Source organism: Talpa occidentalis, unplaced genomic scaffold (genome assembly GCF_014898055.3).
Source record: "Talpa occidentalis isolate TD23 unplaced genomic scaffold, MPIMG_talOcc4v2.1 talOcc4.16, whole genome shotgun sequence".
NCBI classification, from domain to species: Eukaryota; Metazoa; Chordata; class Mammalia; order Eulipotyphla; family Talpidae; genus Talpa; species Talpa occidentalis.
In genome coordinates, this window is record NW_023601653.1 from 4,984,478 (window position 1) to 5,001,737 (window position 17,260).

General features: G+C 58.9%; 1 protein-coding gene across 3 annotated transcripts; it reads right to left on the reverse strand.

Annotated features, from left to right (window-relative positions):
• Positions 1-972: 972 nt before the first annotated feature.
• LOC119247255 (DNA dC->dU-editing enzyme APOBEC-3F-like) lies at positions 973-10,618 on the reverse strand. 3 transcript variants are annotated; one of them, XM_037513546.2, is made up of 8 exons: positions 10,416-10,618; positions 8,512-8,671; positions 6,985-7,255; positions 6,692-6,806; positions 4,218-4,377; positions 2,459-2,726; positions 2,166-2,280; positions 973-1,833 (listed from the first exon to the last, which is right to left on the reverse strand). In XM_037513546.2, the coding sequence occupies exons 1-8, from the start codon at positions 10,427-10,429 to the stop codon at positions 1,770-1,772; spliced, it is 1,167 nt and encodes a 388-aa protein (XP_037369443.1). In that variant the 5' UTR covers positions 10,430-10,618; the 3' UTR covers positions 973-1,769. The 3 variants fall into 3 exon arrangements, with proteins under 3 accessions (XP_037369443.1, XP_054552008.1, XP_037369447.1); XM_054696033.1 differs by having other exon boundaries at positions 1,791-2,029; XM_037513550.2 differs by having other exon boundaries at positions 1,791-2,280.
• Positions 10,619-17,260: the final 6,642 nt, after the last annotated feature.

The window sequence follows — 17,260 nt, forward strand, 5'->3', positions numbered from 1 at the left end:
TTGCACCGCCAGGTAGGCCCCCAACCTTACTTTTTCCCCTAAAGACTTATTTAACTGTAAATGTAGCTTTTAATTTTCTCTCTTGACTCTCCATCCCCACCCCTAGGCTGTGTCCCCTCCAGAACTTCACCTCTGGCCATGGCAGGTTGAGTGGAGGGAGGGTGGGCTGTGATGGTGGCCAGGGCGGGAGGGCTCCAGGGCAGCGAGGTCTGGAGAGGAAGCAGGCCAGGCAGGGCCAGGTGGGTATCAGCCAGCACAGACCCACCACACCTGCTCTGCCCGGCGTGCCCTGGGCCTCAGTGTGGGCAGAATGTGCCCCCGGCTCCTGCCCTGTGCCCTCACCCAGCCCCTGGGGGACCCCAGTGTTTGAGACAAGCCTCCACAGAGGTGACTCAGTTCCAGGTGGCCAGGGTGGCCCTGTGCCCCCTGGCTGGAAATGGGGACCCGCAGAGGGAGTGGGGGTGAGAAACAGGCACAGAGGGGAAACCAGGTGAGGCCCCCGGGAGGTGGATGCCCTGTGGAGACCAGAGAAGCCGGCCATCCCCCGGGATCTGGGCTCTGGGGGGCACACATGTCTCTCCATTCCAAGTGGGGAGGCTGGGATGGAGGCTGAGAAGAGAATGGGACGGGCCCCAGGGATGCTGAGGGCCCTGAGGTTCTTGCCTTGTGCCCAGGAATTTGTGCAGGGGTCCGAGGTCAGAAATAAAATGTTTTTTCCTTTTTGGGCCTCCCCTGGTGGCGCAGCAGTTGAGCACTGGGCTGCGAAGCTGCCCGCAGCCTCTGCAGCGCCGGTTCAATCCCCGGCCACCAGCGAGGGTCCCACATGGCACGACAGACCTCTCCTGCTGTGCCCGCTGCTCCCCTCAGCAGTGTATTTCGTTAGTCTGCATGTTCCGTTCCCTGCTCTGGCTCTGGTGAATTCTCTCACCCTCCCGCGCTTCTGACTGTACCCAGTGCTTGTATAAATAAATCTTTATTAAAAAAATGTTTTTTTCTTTTTATTAACTTTTTTACATTGTTGTTCATATTTTCACAGCATTTCATCCCCCCAGGTGTTGTCCACAGACCTCCTAGGAGCACACCACCCCATCCCCTGAGCTCTTCCCGCCCTGTGGTGATTGCCTTTCCCTTCCCCTCCTGCTTTAAACCTCAGAGCTGCTGTTGCCTGCACGTTTGTCTTTTTTTTTTTTTTCTGCTCAGAAATGAAGTTTTTACAGCAGGTGACAGGACACACTCCAGAGGCCCCGGGGCCCTTTGCTCTTTTCCTTCCAGACTTGTCTGGTTGTTTCTGGTCCTTCTCTGTGGGTCCCCACGGGAAGGTGCTTTAGACTCATGGCAGCTTTCGGGCCTTGCTCTGGGCCAAGCCCGTCTGGGTGGACTTTTACCCACAAGGGGACGGGCGGCTTTGGGTGCTTGATATAGAAACTATATTCCTTGCCTTTCCCGTGTTGTTTACCGATTGTAGATTGAATTAAGGTTCCTTTTCATTAGAGTCTCATGTTTTGTGTGGATGCGGCGGATGCCCCTCTCCCTGCCCTGTAACAGGTCAGCCAGGCCACGGAGGCGACCTCTCTTGACTGCTGCGTCCTCTGGGGACCTGGGTGCTAGTGATTTAGGAGCCAGGGCGGAGAGCAAAGGAGTCAGCAGATTCCAGGAACAGCAGCTCAGCTGCAGGAACCCGGGCTGGGTGGGCTTTGTTTAAACAGGTGGGGGAGGCAGTCTCTTTAAGGGGTTCATTCCACCTCTGGGGAGCGCTTCCTTCTGTGTTTTTAGCACTGAGCAGCTCTGTGGCCCAGCTCCAGGTTGTAGCCATTACTGGTTGTAAATACGGGCCTCAGAGAGAAAAAAAAGTTAGATAAGGTATTTTCCTTTTTGTGTTTTCAAGGTCGGAGCAATTTAACCTTTTAGCCTCCCAAGACCCAGGCTTCCTTCTCTGCAAGGAGCCGCATCTCTAAGTGGAAACAGCCTTGAAGGATGTTTCTCGAATCCCCTGATGTTCAGGCTCCTGGATATTCGACCCATTCAAGTTCTGTAAATAACCAGATTTGAATAATGTCATGAGAGGGAGGAGGCAGGTTAAGGGGATCCCTCCGGAGGCCAGAGACAGACCTTGTGGGGTGAAGGGGGCTGCCCAGGAGGCGATGGTGGGGTGACAAAACCCTTACCTGAGAATATCTTTGAGTATTGTGACCAGGGAACGATAATTTCGTTGCAGTTCCTTCCAAGGCCTAAAAGGCGTTCCCTGATTGTCTACAAAGTTGTCCCAGCAGTATCTGAAGTCTGAGAAGAGGGGTGTGGTGAGCAGCTGTGGGCAGGGCCTCCGGAGGCCCCTCCCCCCCAGCATGGGTCCCCCTCAGGCCTCTGTCCTCCCTGCCAGGAGCCACCAGGCTGGCCTCAGTTCCCAGGCCCCCCCCACCCCATCCCACCCCAGGCCCTCAGCCCTGCCCCCGACCCTCACCCTCGAAGGACATGATGTCCACCTGGGCCCCCAGGCGGCGGAGCCCCTCCCGGTACTCGGGCTCCCAGTGGTAGTAGAGGCGGGCAGCGAAGACGCTCAGCTGCACAGTGTGGTGCTTCTGCAGGAAGTCGGCCACCGCCCGCGCGCAGCCTGCGCAGGGGCTCCAGGACATGAACCAGGTGACGTGGTAATGCTCCCGGGGGGACAGGAGCTGCTCCAGCCAGGAGAGGAGGAGCAGTTCTGGGTGGATTTGAGGCCCGGGTTCAAACTGGAAAGATGGGGATGGAAGGGAGCCTTGGCATCGGGGGGCAGAGGGTCGGGGCCAGGCGGGCACAGGGTCCCAGGACACGCTCCTCACGGACGGCTCCTCTCCACCCGCCTCTCCTCTTCCCGCGCCATCATGGGCTCATGCATGAACCCCAACATCCATTCTCCATCTCTCCTACCCCCTGCCTTCCCCACCCTGAACCCCAGGCCTGACTGCCCTCTGCTGGGACCCCCACAGGGAAGCCGCAGGCCACCGGGGGCCCCTGAGCTCAGGGAAGGGGCTCCTCTGAGGGCAGGTGTGTGACACGTGTGAGCCCCACATCGCAGGTCAACGAATTAGCGTGAAGACACGCGGCAGCGCCTGTGGCGATCTGGGCTTCCTCTCCGGGGAAACACCCCACAGGCCACCGCCGCCCGCACCACCAGCATCTCCCCATTCCTCTCCCTTGTGCAGCAGCGGGTCAGGGCCAGGGGACATCCGCCTGTCTCCGTGGCGCCTCCACGGAGCACCCTGCGCGCGGTCTGGCCCCCACCCCAACAGGTTCCGGAAAGCGGGGGTGCCGAGGGGTGGGGCGCTGCCCGGGACAGGTCTGGTCGGCGGGGCTGCGGGCGCGGGGCTGGCTCTAGTCCCTGCTCGGGCTGCAGGTCCCGGGGCGGGGCCGGGGCTCAGGGCAGGCTGGGGCGGGCGGTCGGGCTCGTGGGGTCTCCCGTGGCTCCCACGCAGGCCCTCGGCAGGGAGGAGGCAGGGCGGGCCCGGGGAGGGTCTGTCAGCCCAGCAGCGAAGGGGGCACATCAGGCCCCACCTTCCAAAGATGCTCTTTCCTCCGGGCCCTGGGCGCCAAGTGCAAAGGCCAGACGCGGACACCCCGAGGCCTGGGAGTGTTGGCGCTTACAGGTTAGCAACAGCCCCTGCGGCTGGCTCGGCAGCGAGGACGGTTGATGCCAACAGATAAGGGACCCTCGGGTGCCGTGGGAGCCGGCGTGAAGCCTTGGCAGATAAGGGAGGCAGAAGCCTGTCACTGGAAGCCGCCACAAGCCCGGTGGCCAGCACAGGCGACAGGCAGGGCATCATCCCCGGGGAGCGGGGCTGATCCTGACCCCACACCCAGCAGGTGATCGCCAGGGAAGGCGGTTCCCCAAATGTCACAGGAAGCCCCTGAGACCTGAGGACAAGAGGTGCCCCGGCCCCGTGTGGACAGCGCCCCTCCAGCCTGGCCCTGGCCCCACCCCTAAGCAGCAGGCTCCGAACATCTGCCTTTCTGTGCCTGCACCCCCTCTGTGAGCTGCTTCACCTGCGCCGCCGCCACCGCCCCGGCTCCCCCAGGGCAGGGTCAGTCCAGTGCCGCCCTGTACAAGCGCCAGGCCGGTGGGAAGGGACACGGCTGCCCAGGACTTGGGAAGAAGCCCTGGGAGGAGCCCGGCCGGAGCCCGCCCTGGTTTCCTGATTCCACCTGCTCCCGCCTCCCCTGGCCAGCCCGGCCGACGCCCCTACCTGGTTTGTAAAGACCCCGCTGGCCACGTGGAAAAAATAGCCACGAAAACTTTTTTTCACCTCGTAGCAGATGAAGGTACGGTTTCGACCATAGGCTCGGAGTAGGTTTTTAAAGTGGAAGTAGAAAGTTGGTCTATATATGTAGTAGCCTTCTGGGACTCTGAAAAAGAGAGAAAATAAAATGCAAGAGGGGTCCCTGGGGTCACGCCAGGCCCCTGAAACCCAGCCTCTTGGGCCCACCTGGGCAGGGGCCTCCCTCCCCTCTCCCCAGCCCTGAGCAGTCCAGGCTTCCTTCCCAGGCAGCGAGGAGGGGGGTGGGGGTGCCAGCGGGACCCCAGGGCCAGGTGACCTCTCCACCCGGCCCCATGGGCTCCCTCCACCTGCACACCCCCCCCTCTTGCCCACGCACCCCCAACCCACTAGAAAAACAGAAAGGAGAATCAAAAGCCCCCCACCCCCACATGATAGTGGTGAAGGACTATAGAAAAAAACTGAAAAGGAGGCGCCACAAGCCCAGAAGCCTGGCTCACTCCAGGAGGTGGGGGCGGAAGAGATTAGCATAACCAGCACCAGCATCACCGGGCGTGGTCTAAACATATGGAGATTGAGCCCAACCGACCCCAAAGGTGAAGACATGGAGATGGAGCCCATCCTAGAATCTCCAGTCCCTTCCACATTCCGCAGTTATCCAAAATCAGCAACCAACAGACACCTCGCAAGGAGAGACTCCTCCCCAACAGAAGAAACCTACAGCAGGGCTGTCTGCACGGCTGGGGGCAGCTCCCACTGCCCACCTGAGAGTATGCAGGTTCCTCTTTTCACTAGCTCCCTCCCTCTGCAAGGCAGCAGCCTCCTGCCTGCCCATGCCCTGCCTAGGCCGCCCACCTGCAACCAAGCAGGCCTCTCTCAGCAAACCTGTCCCTTCTGGGGCAGCTCTTCTGCCAGCTGTGTCTCTGCAAGTGTCTTTAGCTGTTTTACCCCTTCCCTAATAAACCTGCCCTTTAGCCTCCCCGCTGGTGCAGCAGTTGAGCGCTGGCTGTGAAGCTGGCCCCAGCCTCTGCAGCGCCCTTTCCATCCTCCTCAACCTATGCAGCGCCGGTTCGATCCCCGGCCCCTGGGCAGGGTCCCACATGGCACGCAGATCTCTCCTGCTGCGCCCGCTGCTCCCCTCAGCAGTGTACTTCGGTCCTTCTGCCTGCTCTGCTCTCCGCTCTGTCTCTGGTGAATTCTCTCACCCTCCCGCGCTTCTGACTGTACCCAGTGCTTGTATAAATAAATCTTTATTTTAAAAAGTTTTTTCCTTTTTATTAACTTTTTTACATTGTTGTTCATATTTTCACAGCATTTCATCCCCCCAGGTGTTGTCCACAGACCTCCTAGGAGCACACCACCCCATCCCCTGAGCTCTTCCCGCCCTGTGGTGATTGCCTTTCCCTTCCCCTCCTGCTTTAAACCTCAGAGCTGCTGTTGCCTGCACGTTTGTCTTTTTTTTTTTTTTTTTCTGCTCAGAAATGAAGTTTTTACAGCAGGTGACAGGACACACTCCAGAGGCCCCGGGGCCCTTTGCTCTTTTCCTTCCAGACTTGTCTGGTTGTTTCTGGTCCTTCTCTGTGGGTCCCCACGGGAAGGTGCTTTAGACTCATGGCAGCTTTTGGGCCTTGCTCTGGGCCAAGCCCGTCTGGGTGGACTTTTACCCACAAGGGGACGGGCAGCTTTGGGTGCTTGATATAGAAACTATATTCCTTGCCTTTCCCGTGTTGTTTACCGATTGTAGATTGAATTAAGGTTCCTTTTCATTAGAGTCTCATGTTTTGTGTGGATGCGGCGGATGCCCCTCTCCCTGCCCTGTAACAGGTCAGCCAGGCCACGGAGGCGACCTCTCTTGACTGCTGCGTCCTCTGGGGACCTGGGTGCTAGTGATTTAGGAGCCAGGGCGGAGAGCAAAGGAGTCAGCAGATTCCAGGAACAGCAGCTCAGCTGGAGGAACCCAGGCTGGGTGGGCTTTGTTTAAACAGGTGGGGGAGGCAGTCTCTTTAAGGGGTTCATTCCACCTCTGGGGAGCGCTTCCTTCTGTATTTTTAGCACTGAGCAGCTCTGTGGCCCAGCTCCAGGTTGTAGCCATTACTGGTTGTAAATACGGGCCTCAGAGAGAAAAAAAAGTTAGATAAGGTATTTTCCTTTTTGTGTTTTCAAGGTCGGAGCAATTTAACCTTTTAGCCTCCCAAGACCCAGGCTTCCTTCTCTGCAAGGAGCCGCATCTCTAAGTGGAAACAGCCTTGAAGGATGTTTCTCGAATCCCCTGATGTTCAGGCTCCTGGATATTCGACCCATTCAAGTTCTGTAAATAACCAGATTTGAATAATGTCATGAGAGGGAGGAGGCAGGTTAAGGGGATCCCTCCGGAGGCCAGAGACAGACCTTGTGGGGTGAAGGGGGCTGCCCAGGAGGCGATGGTGGGGTGACAAAACCCTTACCTGAGAATATCTTTGAGTATTGTGACCAGGGAACGATAATTTCGTTGCAGTTCCTTCCAAGGCCTAAAAGGCGTTCCCTGATTGTCTACAAAGTTGTCCCAGCAGTATCTGAAGTCTGAGAAGAGGGGTGTGGTGAGCAGCTGTGGGCAGGGCCTCCGGAGGCCCCTCCCCCCCAGCATGGGTCCCCCTCAGGCCTTTGTTCTCCCTGCCAGGAGCCACCAGGCTGGCCTCGGTTCCCAGGGGCCCCCCACCCCATCCCACCCCAGGCCCTCAGCCCTGCCCCCGACCCTCACGCTGGAAGGACATGATGTCCACCTGGGCCCCCAGGTGGCTCAGGCGGCGGAGCCCCTCCCGAAACTTGGGGTCCCAGTGGTAGTAGAGGCGGGCGGCGAAGACGCTCAGCTGCACGGTGGTGCGGTGCTCCTGCAGGAAGTCGGCCACCGCCCGCGCGCAGCCTGCGCAGGGGCTCCAGGACATGAACCAGGTGACGTGGTAATGCTCCCGGGGGGACAGGAGCTGCCTCAGCCAGGAGAGGAGGAGCAGTTCTGCGTGGCGGTGGCAAAACTAGACAAGATGGGCATGGAAAGGGGAGACTGGGTCTCAGGGAGGCAGAGTGGTGCAGGGCAGAGGTGAGGGCAGGTGTGTGACACGTGTGAGCCCCCATCGCGTGTCAATGACGAGCGTGAAGACACGCGGCAGCGCCTGTGGCGACCTGGGCGTCGTCTCCGGGGAAACACCCCGCAGGCCACCGCCGCCTGCGCGCCACCAGCATCTCCCCGTCTCTCTCCCTTGTGCAGCAGCGGAGTCAGGGCCAGGGGACATCCGCCTGTCTCCGTGGCACCTCCTCAGAGCCCCCTGTGGCATGGTCTGGCCCCCACCCCAACAGGTTCCGGAAAGCGGGGGTGCCGAGGGGTGGGGCGCTGCCCGGGCCAGGTCTGGTCGGCGGGGCTGCGGGCGCGGGGCTGGCTCTAGTCCCTGCGGGCTGCAGGTCCCGGGGCGGGGCGGGGCTCAGGGCAGGCTGGGGCGGGCGGTCGGGCTCCTGGGGTCTTCCCTGGCTCATGAGCAGGCCCTCGGCAGGGAGGAGGCAGGGCGGGCCCGGGGAGGGTCTGTCAGCCCAGCAGCGAAGGGGGCACATCAGGCCCCACCTTCCAAAGATGCTCTTTCCTCCAGGCCCTGGGTACCAAGTGCAAAGGCCAGACGCGGACACCCCGAGGCCTGGGTGTGTTGGCGCTTACAGGTTAGCAACAGCCCCTGTGGCTGGAGACGCCAACAGATAAGGGGACCCCAGGGTGCCGTGGGAGCCGCGTGAAGCCTTGGCAGATAAGGGAGGCAGAAGCCTGTCACTGGAAGCCGCCACAAGCCCGGTGGCCAGCACAGGCGACAGGCAGGGCATCATCCCCGGGGAGCGGGGCTGATCCTGACCCCTCACCCCAGCAGGTGATCGCCAGGGAAGGCGGTTCCCCAAATGTCACAGGAAGCCCCTGAGGCCTGAGGACAAGAGGTGCCCCGGCCCCGTGTGGACAGCGCCCCTCCCGCCTGGCCCTGGCCCCGCCCCTGAGCAGCGGGCTCCGCACATCTGCCTTTTCCGGGCCCGCACCCCGCTCTGGTGAGCTGCTTCACCCGCGCCGCAGCCACCACCCCGGCTCCCCCAGGGCAGGGTCAGTCCAGTGCCGCCCTGTACAAGCGCCAGGCCGGTCGGAAGGGACGCGGCTGCCCAGGACTTGGGAAGATGCCCTGGGAGGAGCCCGGCCGGAGCCCGCCCTGGATTCCTGATTCCACCTGCTCCCGCCTCCCCTGGCCAGCCCGGCCGACACCCCTACCTGGTTTGTAAAGACCCCGCTGGCCACGGACACAAATGAGCCGCCATCCTGTCTCTCCACCTCGTAGCAGATGAAGGTACGGTTTCGACCATAGGCTCGGAGTAGGTTTTTAAAGTGGAAGTGGAAAGGTCGTTGATATATGTCGTAGCCTTCTGGGACTCTGAAAAAGAGAGAAAATAAAATGCAAGAGGGGTCCCTGGGGTCACGCCAGGCCCCTGAAACCCAGCCTCTTGGGCCCACCTGGGCAGGGGCCTCCCTCCCCTCTCCCCAGCCCTGAGCAGTCCAGGCTTCCTTCCCAGGCAGCGAGGAGGGGGGTGGGGGTGCCAGCGGGACCCCAGGGCCAGGTGACCTCTCCACCCGGCCCCATGGGCTCCCTCCACCTGCACACCCCCCCCTCTTGCCCACGCACCCCCAACCCACTAGAAAAACAGAAAGGAGAATCAAAAGCCCCCCACCCCCACATGATAGTGGTGAAGGACTATAGAAAAAAACTGAAAAGGAGGCGCCACAAGCCCAGAAGCCTGGCTCACTCCAGGAGGTGGGGGCGGAAGAGATTAGCATAACCAGCACCAGCATCACCGGGCGCGGTCTAAACATATGGAGATTGAGCCCAACCGACCCCAAAGGTGAAGACATGGAGATGGAGCCCATCCTAGAATCTCCAGTCCCTTCCACATTCCGCAGTTATCCAAAATCAGCAACCAACAGACACCTCGCAAGGAGAGACTCCTCCCCAACAGAAGAAACCTACAGCAGGGCTGTCTGCACGGCTGGGGGCAGCTCCCACTGCCCACCTGAGAGTATGCAGGTGCCTCTTTTCACTAGCTCCCTCCCTCTGCAGGGCAGCAGCCTCCTGCCTGCCCGTGCGCAGCCTAGGCCGCCCACCTGCAACCAAGCAGGCCTCTCTCAGCAAACCTGTCCCTTCTGGGGCAGCTCTTCTGCCCGCTGTGTCTCTGCAAGTGTCTAACTGTTTTACCCCTTCCCTAATAAACCTGCCCTTTAAATATAACTAAGGCCTCTGTCTCGTGGAGAAACTCGCCGCGTGCCGCTGAAGCCAGAGCTCTGGTGACACCTGCCCCAGAGTGACCCAAGGACCCCTCACTCCAAACCCAGACTCCAAAAACAATCCTTTGACATTTCAACTCAGTCCTCATTTTCCACCTGTGTCTTGCCTGCGAGTGCATGTGCGCACGTGTGCTGACGCCAGGCTACACCTCCGCCACAGGTGCAGACTTCCATTTTGCATCTGCACATTGGGGCCACCCCCACTTTAGGAATGAGGAAGCAGGGGCGCTGGAGCGTGAGGGCTGCCAGGAGGTGCAGGCCTGCCCAGGCAAGGCCCGCCCCTGCTGCTTCAGGCTGCCCCGCCCTGCTCCGGTAGCTCCTTCCTGCTAGTCTACGAAGGGGAGCCTACTGCCCGGGGCCTGTCTCCAGGGGGGTTTGGGCGCAGACCGCCTCCCCGCCTCCCCCCCCCCACCCCGCCCCTGCTGCTCACAGGTGAGGCGCCCTGGAGAGCTGAGGGAACCTCACCAAGCTCAGTTTGCTGGCTTCCAGAGCTGTACACACTACAGAGGAGCGAAGGGCTCTAGGAAAGTTCCCCGCTGCCTCCACCCCCTTTCGTCAGAGTCAGAGCGGGAGCAGAGCTGAGGTCCTGAGCCCGGGGTGGACTCCCTGCTGGGAGGAGGTGGCCTAGACGCCGGGGGCTAAGGGGCTGGGAGGAGGTGCGGGAGGGGCTGGTGCAGCAGCCAGAGAACAGGGTCAAGGCCGGAGAGCGAGTGGGTGTCAAAGAGAAGAGGCACAGAGACAGAGGGTAAGCCCGGGACTTCTTGGGGGAGACCTGGGGCTGGGGGTGGCGGGGGGGGCAGGGAAGAGCATGATGGAGCTGCAGAGGGGCCCAGTGGTACCTGATACTGGACATCTGGAGGCAGAGTCCGGGCAGGCCCGTCCCAGCCCTGCCCTTTGTCAGCGCTGGGGCCACTTTCCTGTAGAGGTCCCGGGTTTAGGAAAGTCCCTTATCTGAGAGGAAGTCACAGGCCACGTCACCGAGTGTCCTTCCTGCTCTGGCACAGGAGTGGGAGGGCTCTGGGGCTGTTGCTTCCTCAGGCCTCCCTTCTCCTGGACCCTCCTTCTTATGCAAAGCTCCACCTCTTAAGAACCATTTGTTTCTGTGCTAAAGAACCCAAAATTAATTGACAAGCCAAATGAAAAAGAAACCATGGAAAGCTGGGAAGTATCCTGGTTTGTGGGTCCTCACCCCAATGCTCATGTTACAGGCAGGAAGAGGGGTACCTCAGAACCCCCAAACTGCCTGCTCTAAACAGGTTCCGCCATCTGCTGCATCAAGACAAAAACATATAGACCTTTAATGGAAAGGAACTTTAACAACAATACAGAAAGGACAAGGAAAATAGTTTCCAAATCAGGCACCCAGAATTACCCATCCCCTGGTGGGGAAAAGTCCCCCCAAACGGGATTGGCCCAGAGCAAGGCCCAAAAACCTGCCACAAGTCAAAAGCACCTTTCAGTGGGGACCTGTAGAAAAGGGTTAGAAAGAGCCACAAAATTTGGGGAGGAAAAGAGCAAAATCAAAATCAGGATAAAAACTGCCATTGTTACCGTCCCCACGGGTCTCTCACCCGCATCTGCTCCAGCCAGTCCAGGGCTAAGAAGCAAAAGCAGCTTCTTCACTTGTCTCTGCTCCATGTGCCTCCTCCAGGCCTCCTGGCTCTCCATCCTGCTCCCTCCCTTCCCAAATCTCCTCTCCAGCTTCTTCTCTCCCTGCTCAGCTCCACCCTCCCTCGGATGGGGCAGGGAACTTGGAAAATTCCCTTTTCCAGGGGACCCCCCTGTTACTATAATTGCAATACAGGACTCAGGTTCACACTGCACTCAGGTCAACACAGGGGAAAATGGGACAAAGGAAAGTTTTTTTCTTTAATATTTATTTATTTATTTATACAATCACTGGGCACAGTCAGAAGCGCGGGAGGGTGAGAGAATTCACCAGGGCCAGAGCGGGGAGCAGAGCAGGCAGAAGGACCGAAGGACACTGCTGAGGGGAGCAGCGGGCGGCAGGAGAGGTCTGCGCGCCTGTGTGGGTGGCTTTGCTCGAGTCCACCCTGCGCTTGTCACCATGGCCATGGTAACCTGTTACAGGGCAGCCCCGATATAAAACGGGTTGCCTGACTGTGGGTCCTCACCCGCGCTGGCAAGGGACTTATTAATGCTCAACTGCAGGTACACACAAAAGGTTCATAAAAGGTTTATTTACAAAAGAAAGGGAAAATGAAGACATGAATAACTCAGGGAGAGAAAAGAGGGAGATAAACTCATGGATGCCTCCTACCTGTTCCACAGACCTGGAATCCCAAAGGCGCACGCTGAGAGGTGGCAAAGAGCCAAGCCCAGGGAGGCCAAAAGAGAGCCCCAAGGCCCACGCGTCTGGTTTTATACCACACCTGGCTGCTTAACTCCACCCGCAGGTCCCAGCCGCCCTCCCTTCGGTGGTGATGGGATCTGTCATTTCCAGTGTCTTGATGGCTTTGGTCTGGGGTGGGGGTGGCGTCCATAAACCTGTGTGGAATTAGCTCAGGACATCCTTTCCCCCTAACACTCCCACCGCCGCCATGTTGTTATAGGGCAACCCAGATATAAAATAAAACGGGCTGCCTGGCTGTGGGTCCTCACCCGCGCGCTTACAAGGGACTTATGAATACTCCACTGCAGGCACACACAAAAGGTTCATAAAAGGTTTATTTACAAGGGAAAAGGAAATAAGGAAAATGTACAACTCAGGGAGAAAATAGGGAAATAAAGTCTTTAATGCGTCCTACCCGATCCGCCTGAGACACAGGGCAAGCTAGGGTTATTAGGCAGTTTCAGGGACAGTGCAGGAGGGGACCTCTGAAGAATTTAGGGAGGCTTCAGAGATAAGGACAACCCAAGGAATGTAACCAATTCCACTGGGAAAAACAAACATCCCAGGACCACGGACAATATTGTTATCGATGGTCCTGGTTTCCTTCAGGTGGTAAAGGGAGGCAGAGATTGGCGAAATGGAGAGTGGTTTAATTTATGGACAACTTAGAGGGGCAGCTGTTTAACTTCAATGCAGGGATGCCCATCCAGAGGACTGGGCCATAAATTTAAAGATGCAACAAATGGGGAAAGAGAAAGCTGTTAGATAAGGAATGTGAAGATCCCCCGCTCAGTAGCAAATTAGGTGAGACAGCCGAGAACTAACCTGCTGCACCTCCCCCTGCCGTGACCTTTAGGGCTAATGGCTGTTGCCACGGTCCCTGAGGTCCTGCGTGGGCCAGGAACCATGCGTGCAGGGGGAGAACAGCAAACTCCCTAAGATGCAGAGAAGCCGGATGCCTGGCAAGAGATAACGACCCCCAGAAGCCGCCACAAAGGTGGTTAAAAGAAATGCTGACCACCTGGAACCTTATCTCGCTTTCTCAAGGCCCACACACTTTATTCTACTATGACTGTCTTTCTAAAATCTTCTCTTTTTCCCGGTCTAAAAAGGTTATTGGTTGCTAATTAAAAAACATACGTAATTTAATAACTAGGCTAATTCAAATGAAACATTACTAAACTCTGTGTAATAATGGAATTGTTAGTTTAATGATTTCTCTGTTGTGTGCTTGGCTTTGTTAGCTTTAATCTTAATGAAAAAATATTACTTTGTAAAGAGTAAATTCACCCATGCTAATTAATAATGATTTAGTGGTAGTGAGTAGTTATTAAAACAAAAAAGTAGTTACATGGAACAAAAGAAAAATCAATAGCCTGCCTACTTAGGAATGTGACTAGGTCCAGATATAACTTCGGACATAGATCACTGCCCTGTCAATGACAAGCTAAACCTATGAACAAGCTGATTTCGCTCACTGATGTTCGCCGTTCCTATGCTTTTAGAGAACATATACATACTGGCCACCGACTCAAAGAAAATTACACTCAGATTTTCACTCTCTTGAGGTGTGTCTGTGTGTCATTTATTCGCCTAATCCTTGACCACCCTGTGCGATCTCTCAACCCTGAGACTGCCTCGTTGTCCACTGCTGTGCTGGTCCGTGGCACTAACCAATCACAAAGAGATTGGTGGAGCTTTAGAATAATGAGGGAAAGAAGGTCTATATTCCCTGGGACACAACTCCACTTTGGCTTCCTTGCCCCTCCCTGGCCTGGTTTCCTGGCCTGGGAGTCCCACTTTATTTCTGCTCTTTTTCTCCTTAATAAACTTTTTCTTTCTCTAAACAAACCTGCCTCTTCTCGCTTGCTTGCCTGAGCGTCTGCAAAGTTCCTGCTGCGGCTTCGTAAGACACCAACCCGTGGGGGTCTAGTGGCTGGGGCTCAGCGCTGCCCTGCAGCCTGGGATCCGTTCCTGGCTGGGAGACTAGGCCTGACAATTCCGGTATCACGCCGACCTGGAAACCCAAGGGCACTCTCCGAGCTGGCCGGATGCTGCGAGCTGGCGGAGAGCCAAAATGGGGGACCCCTCCAAAGCCCACGTGTCTGGCTTTATACCAACCTGGCTTCTTAACCCCACCGTCAGGTCCCAGCCACCTTCCCTTTGGTGGGGATGGGATTTGGAGTTCCCATTGTCTTTGGCTTTGGCCTGGGGTGGGGGTGGAGTCCACAAAGCCTGTATGGAATTAGCTTTAGGACAGCCTTTTCCCCCTAACAATGTGACCACTCTAGCCCGCGGGAGTGCCAGATCCTCCACTGTAACTGTTCCCATCCCCATCCTTCTCAGGGACCCAATGATTACCTGTTCCATCCCTGCTGGAGCCTCCCATTCCAGAGCCTCCAACAGGGCCACACAGCAGCGGGCATCAAGAAGAGGCCCACATGGCATCGAATGCCATTCTTATCTTTAGACATGGTGTAGCGGAGTTCTGGCCACCTGTGACCACGGAATGCCAACAGAGACAGGAATTGAACCTTCAAGGTGAGCTTTACTCAGACAGGCAGCCGTCTGGAGATGGGGATGAAACTGGTGCGGTTAACACACCCTAAAGAAACTGCCTTAACATTCATTTCTGGCAGGCTTTTGACAGCGAGTTGAACAGACAGTTGTGCAGTGAGCGGCCCTCCTCACTGCCAGGAGCCGTGTGATGTCCAGCACAGAGGTCCCCACAGCCCTCCTGGGCCTGGCCTCCAGGGGGTCCCAGCGTGCTGAGGCTGGTCTGCAGGTATCTGTGCTATCTCCCTGCCCTCCTCCAGAGGTGTCCTTAGGCTGGAAAATCCACTCAGGGCAGACAGGCCACAAACAGTTGTGTTTGGATTACCTGCCACACCCTGCACAGGACGCCCTCCCCTCCCTAGCCCTATCAGTTTCTGGAAAGCAGGCCAGGTAACCTGGGAGACTCAGTGGGCCACGTAACCTAGGAGACCCCATGAGCCCCAACCAACAAGCAAGAGACACAACGTCCAGACACCCAACGGCTGAACCCCACTCCTTCCCCACTATACCCCCATAAATACCTAGTTCTTGCCCCATCCATGGCTAACGAGTTGCCCCTCTCTGCTCTTAGCGCTTTCCTGTCCTGCTGCTTATCTGTCAATAAACTGGTGCTTTTCTGCACTCTGGGCTCCATGTGGAATTGTTTCTTTGCTGAGAAAAGGACTGAGGGCCCTTTGGGGCCCTTGTGATGTTGTTTTTGGAGGTGTTGAGTTCGGGGAGCGGGGTCCTTGCGGTCACTCTGGGAGAGGTTTCACCAGAGCTCCCCTTCCAGCGGCCGGTGGCGAGTTTCCCAGGCGCGTTTGCGTTTCTCCACAACGCAGACTTTACTTGTATCCAAAAGGGCAGGTGTGTTATAGAAGGCAGAGAAGAACAAAGGACACTTGTGTAGACACAGGCGGCCAGGAAGGCTACCCTGAAGGGGACGGGTTTGCTAAGAGAGAGGCCTGCGAGGGCACAGGCCGTGGCCTTGAGGGAGCGGCCTCCGCTGAGGGGGTCAGTAAGGAGGCCGCTGGCCTGCGGAGAGAGGGTTGGCCAAAAGAAGCACCTGCACAGGCCCGGGTGGGCAGAGGCTGTGCCGAGGGTCTTCTCTGTGGGAGGGGATCGCTCCCACCGGAGTGGTTTGTTTGCTCTTGACTTTGAATAAACTGGAGAATTTGAAATGGGCCAGATTTCTACAATGGCTCCATCTCCGCGTCTGCCCCTGGGGTCTGCGCTCCTGACACCCGCCCACGGCCTCTGACACCCCTCGGGTCTGCGCTTTGTGATCCGGACCCTGGCGCCGGAGGCTCTTAGCTCCCCGGCTGGGTTGATGGTTATGCTAATCCCTTCTCCCCCTCCAGCTCTGGGTGGGGGGTGGGGGGGTGGGGGTGGGAGCCAGGTTTCTGGTCTTGGGGCGCCTCCTTTCGATTTTGTATCCTGACCCTCCATCACAGTCCCCACGCCCACCGCCTGCGCCCCCGCCCCTTGGGCCCCCGAGTCCGTGGCGCGGGGCCGTGCAGCGAGCATGGGTCCCCCAGGATTCTCCTCCACCTGGGGTGCGGGTGCCCAGGACACCCCGACTCCTCCAGGCCTGGCCTGAGGCCGGCCCCAGCGCCCCGGCCCTGCCCCCCAGGGTGAGACGGCGCGGCCGACTTTGCGGGGGTCGTTCCCTGCGCCTCCAAATAACAGCGTCAGCGGGAAAGAAACACTTGCGACGGCAGCAGCAGACTCTTCCCCCAGAGCGCGAGGATGCCCGGCCCGAGGCGGCGGCCCGGAGCTCGGCGGGCTGGCGGGGGCGCCGGCCGCGGGGAGACCCCGGCTCGGCGAGCAGGTCCGTGCGAGCCCCGCCTCTGCCTGTGGGATCTGGGGGTTCAGCCACCACCTCTGGGCCTTTGGCGTCCTCATCTGTAATTCAGATATTATCGCCGGCCTCATGGAGTGATGGGTTGGATAAAATTAGGGGGTTTATGGCGAGACCTTAGCACAGTCCCCGGGATGTCAGAGCACTGGGGGGTACGGGGGGGCGCTGGCACGTGCGTCTTAGTTAATTCCCTGGAGCTGAGTCCGCCGCCCGCGCTGGCACTTGCCTGCTCACCCCAGCTCCGCAGGAAACCGCGGGGCATCTTGTGGGGGGCTCTGCAGGCCCGGGGCCGGGAGTTGCAGGTCCTGGTGGACAGCCCGCCCCGCCCGGCCCCGCCCCGGCCCCGCCCGCCCCGCCCGCCCCGCCCGGCTCCTCCACGGCCCCGCCCCGCCCTCCCTGACCCCGCCCCTCCCGGCTCCTCCCCTCCCCGCCCCTCCCTCCCGGCTCCTCCACGGCCCCGCCCCGCCCCCGGCCCCGCCAGGCCCTCCCTGTTCCTCCCCGGCCCCGCCCCGCCCACCGGCCCCGCCCCTCCCTCCCGGCTCGGCCCCGCCCCCGGCCCCGCCCCTCCAGGCTCCTCCCGCGACTTTCCGGTCCAGGAGCCCCCCACTGCCCTCCACACACAGCGCCCCCCACTCGGCAGAACAGATGCCATGTGACATGCCCCCCACCAGAGGTCTGCACTAGCCAGGCTAGAAAAGGACACCTGTGTGCGTATGGGGGGGAGCCGGGGAGATGAGGTGCAGAGCCTGACTCACGGGAGGCGGGGCCCGGGGGATCGGCGCGAGCCATTTAGCCAGTTACAGAAATCAAGACCCTTAGGCATCAAGGCCCAGAACAGGAGGCGCAGCACCCAGGAACTGTCAGACTGCTGTGGGGAGCGTCAGGAGCACAAACCATCCACCCACAAGACGAGCCCCTCCCTGAAGATGATCACA

Coding starts and splice junctions, on each gene's coding strand:
- LOC119247255 (XM_037513546.2), bottom strand. Junction 7,256..8,511: donor GCGGGGTCTTTACAAACCAG/GTAGGGGTGTCG, acceptor CATCTTGTCTAG/TTTTGCCACCGCCACGCAGA. Junction 4,378..6,691: donor ATACTCAAAGATATTCTCAG/GTAAGGGTTTTG, acceptor TCTCTTTTTCAG/AGTCCCAGAAGGCTACTACA.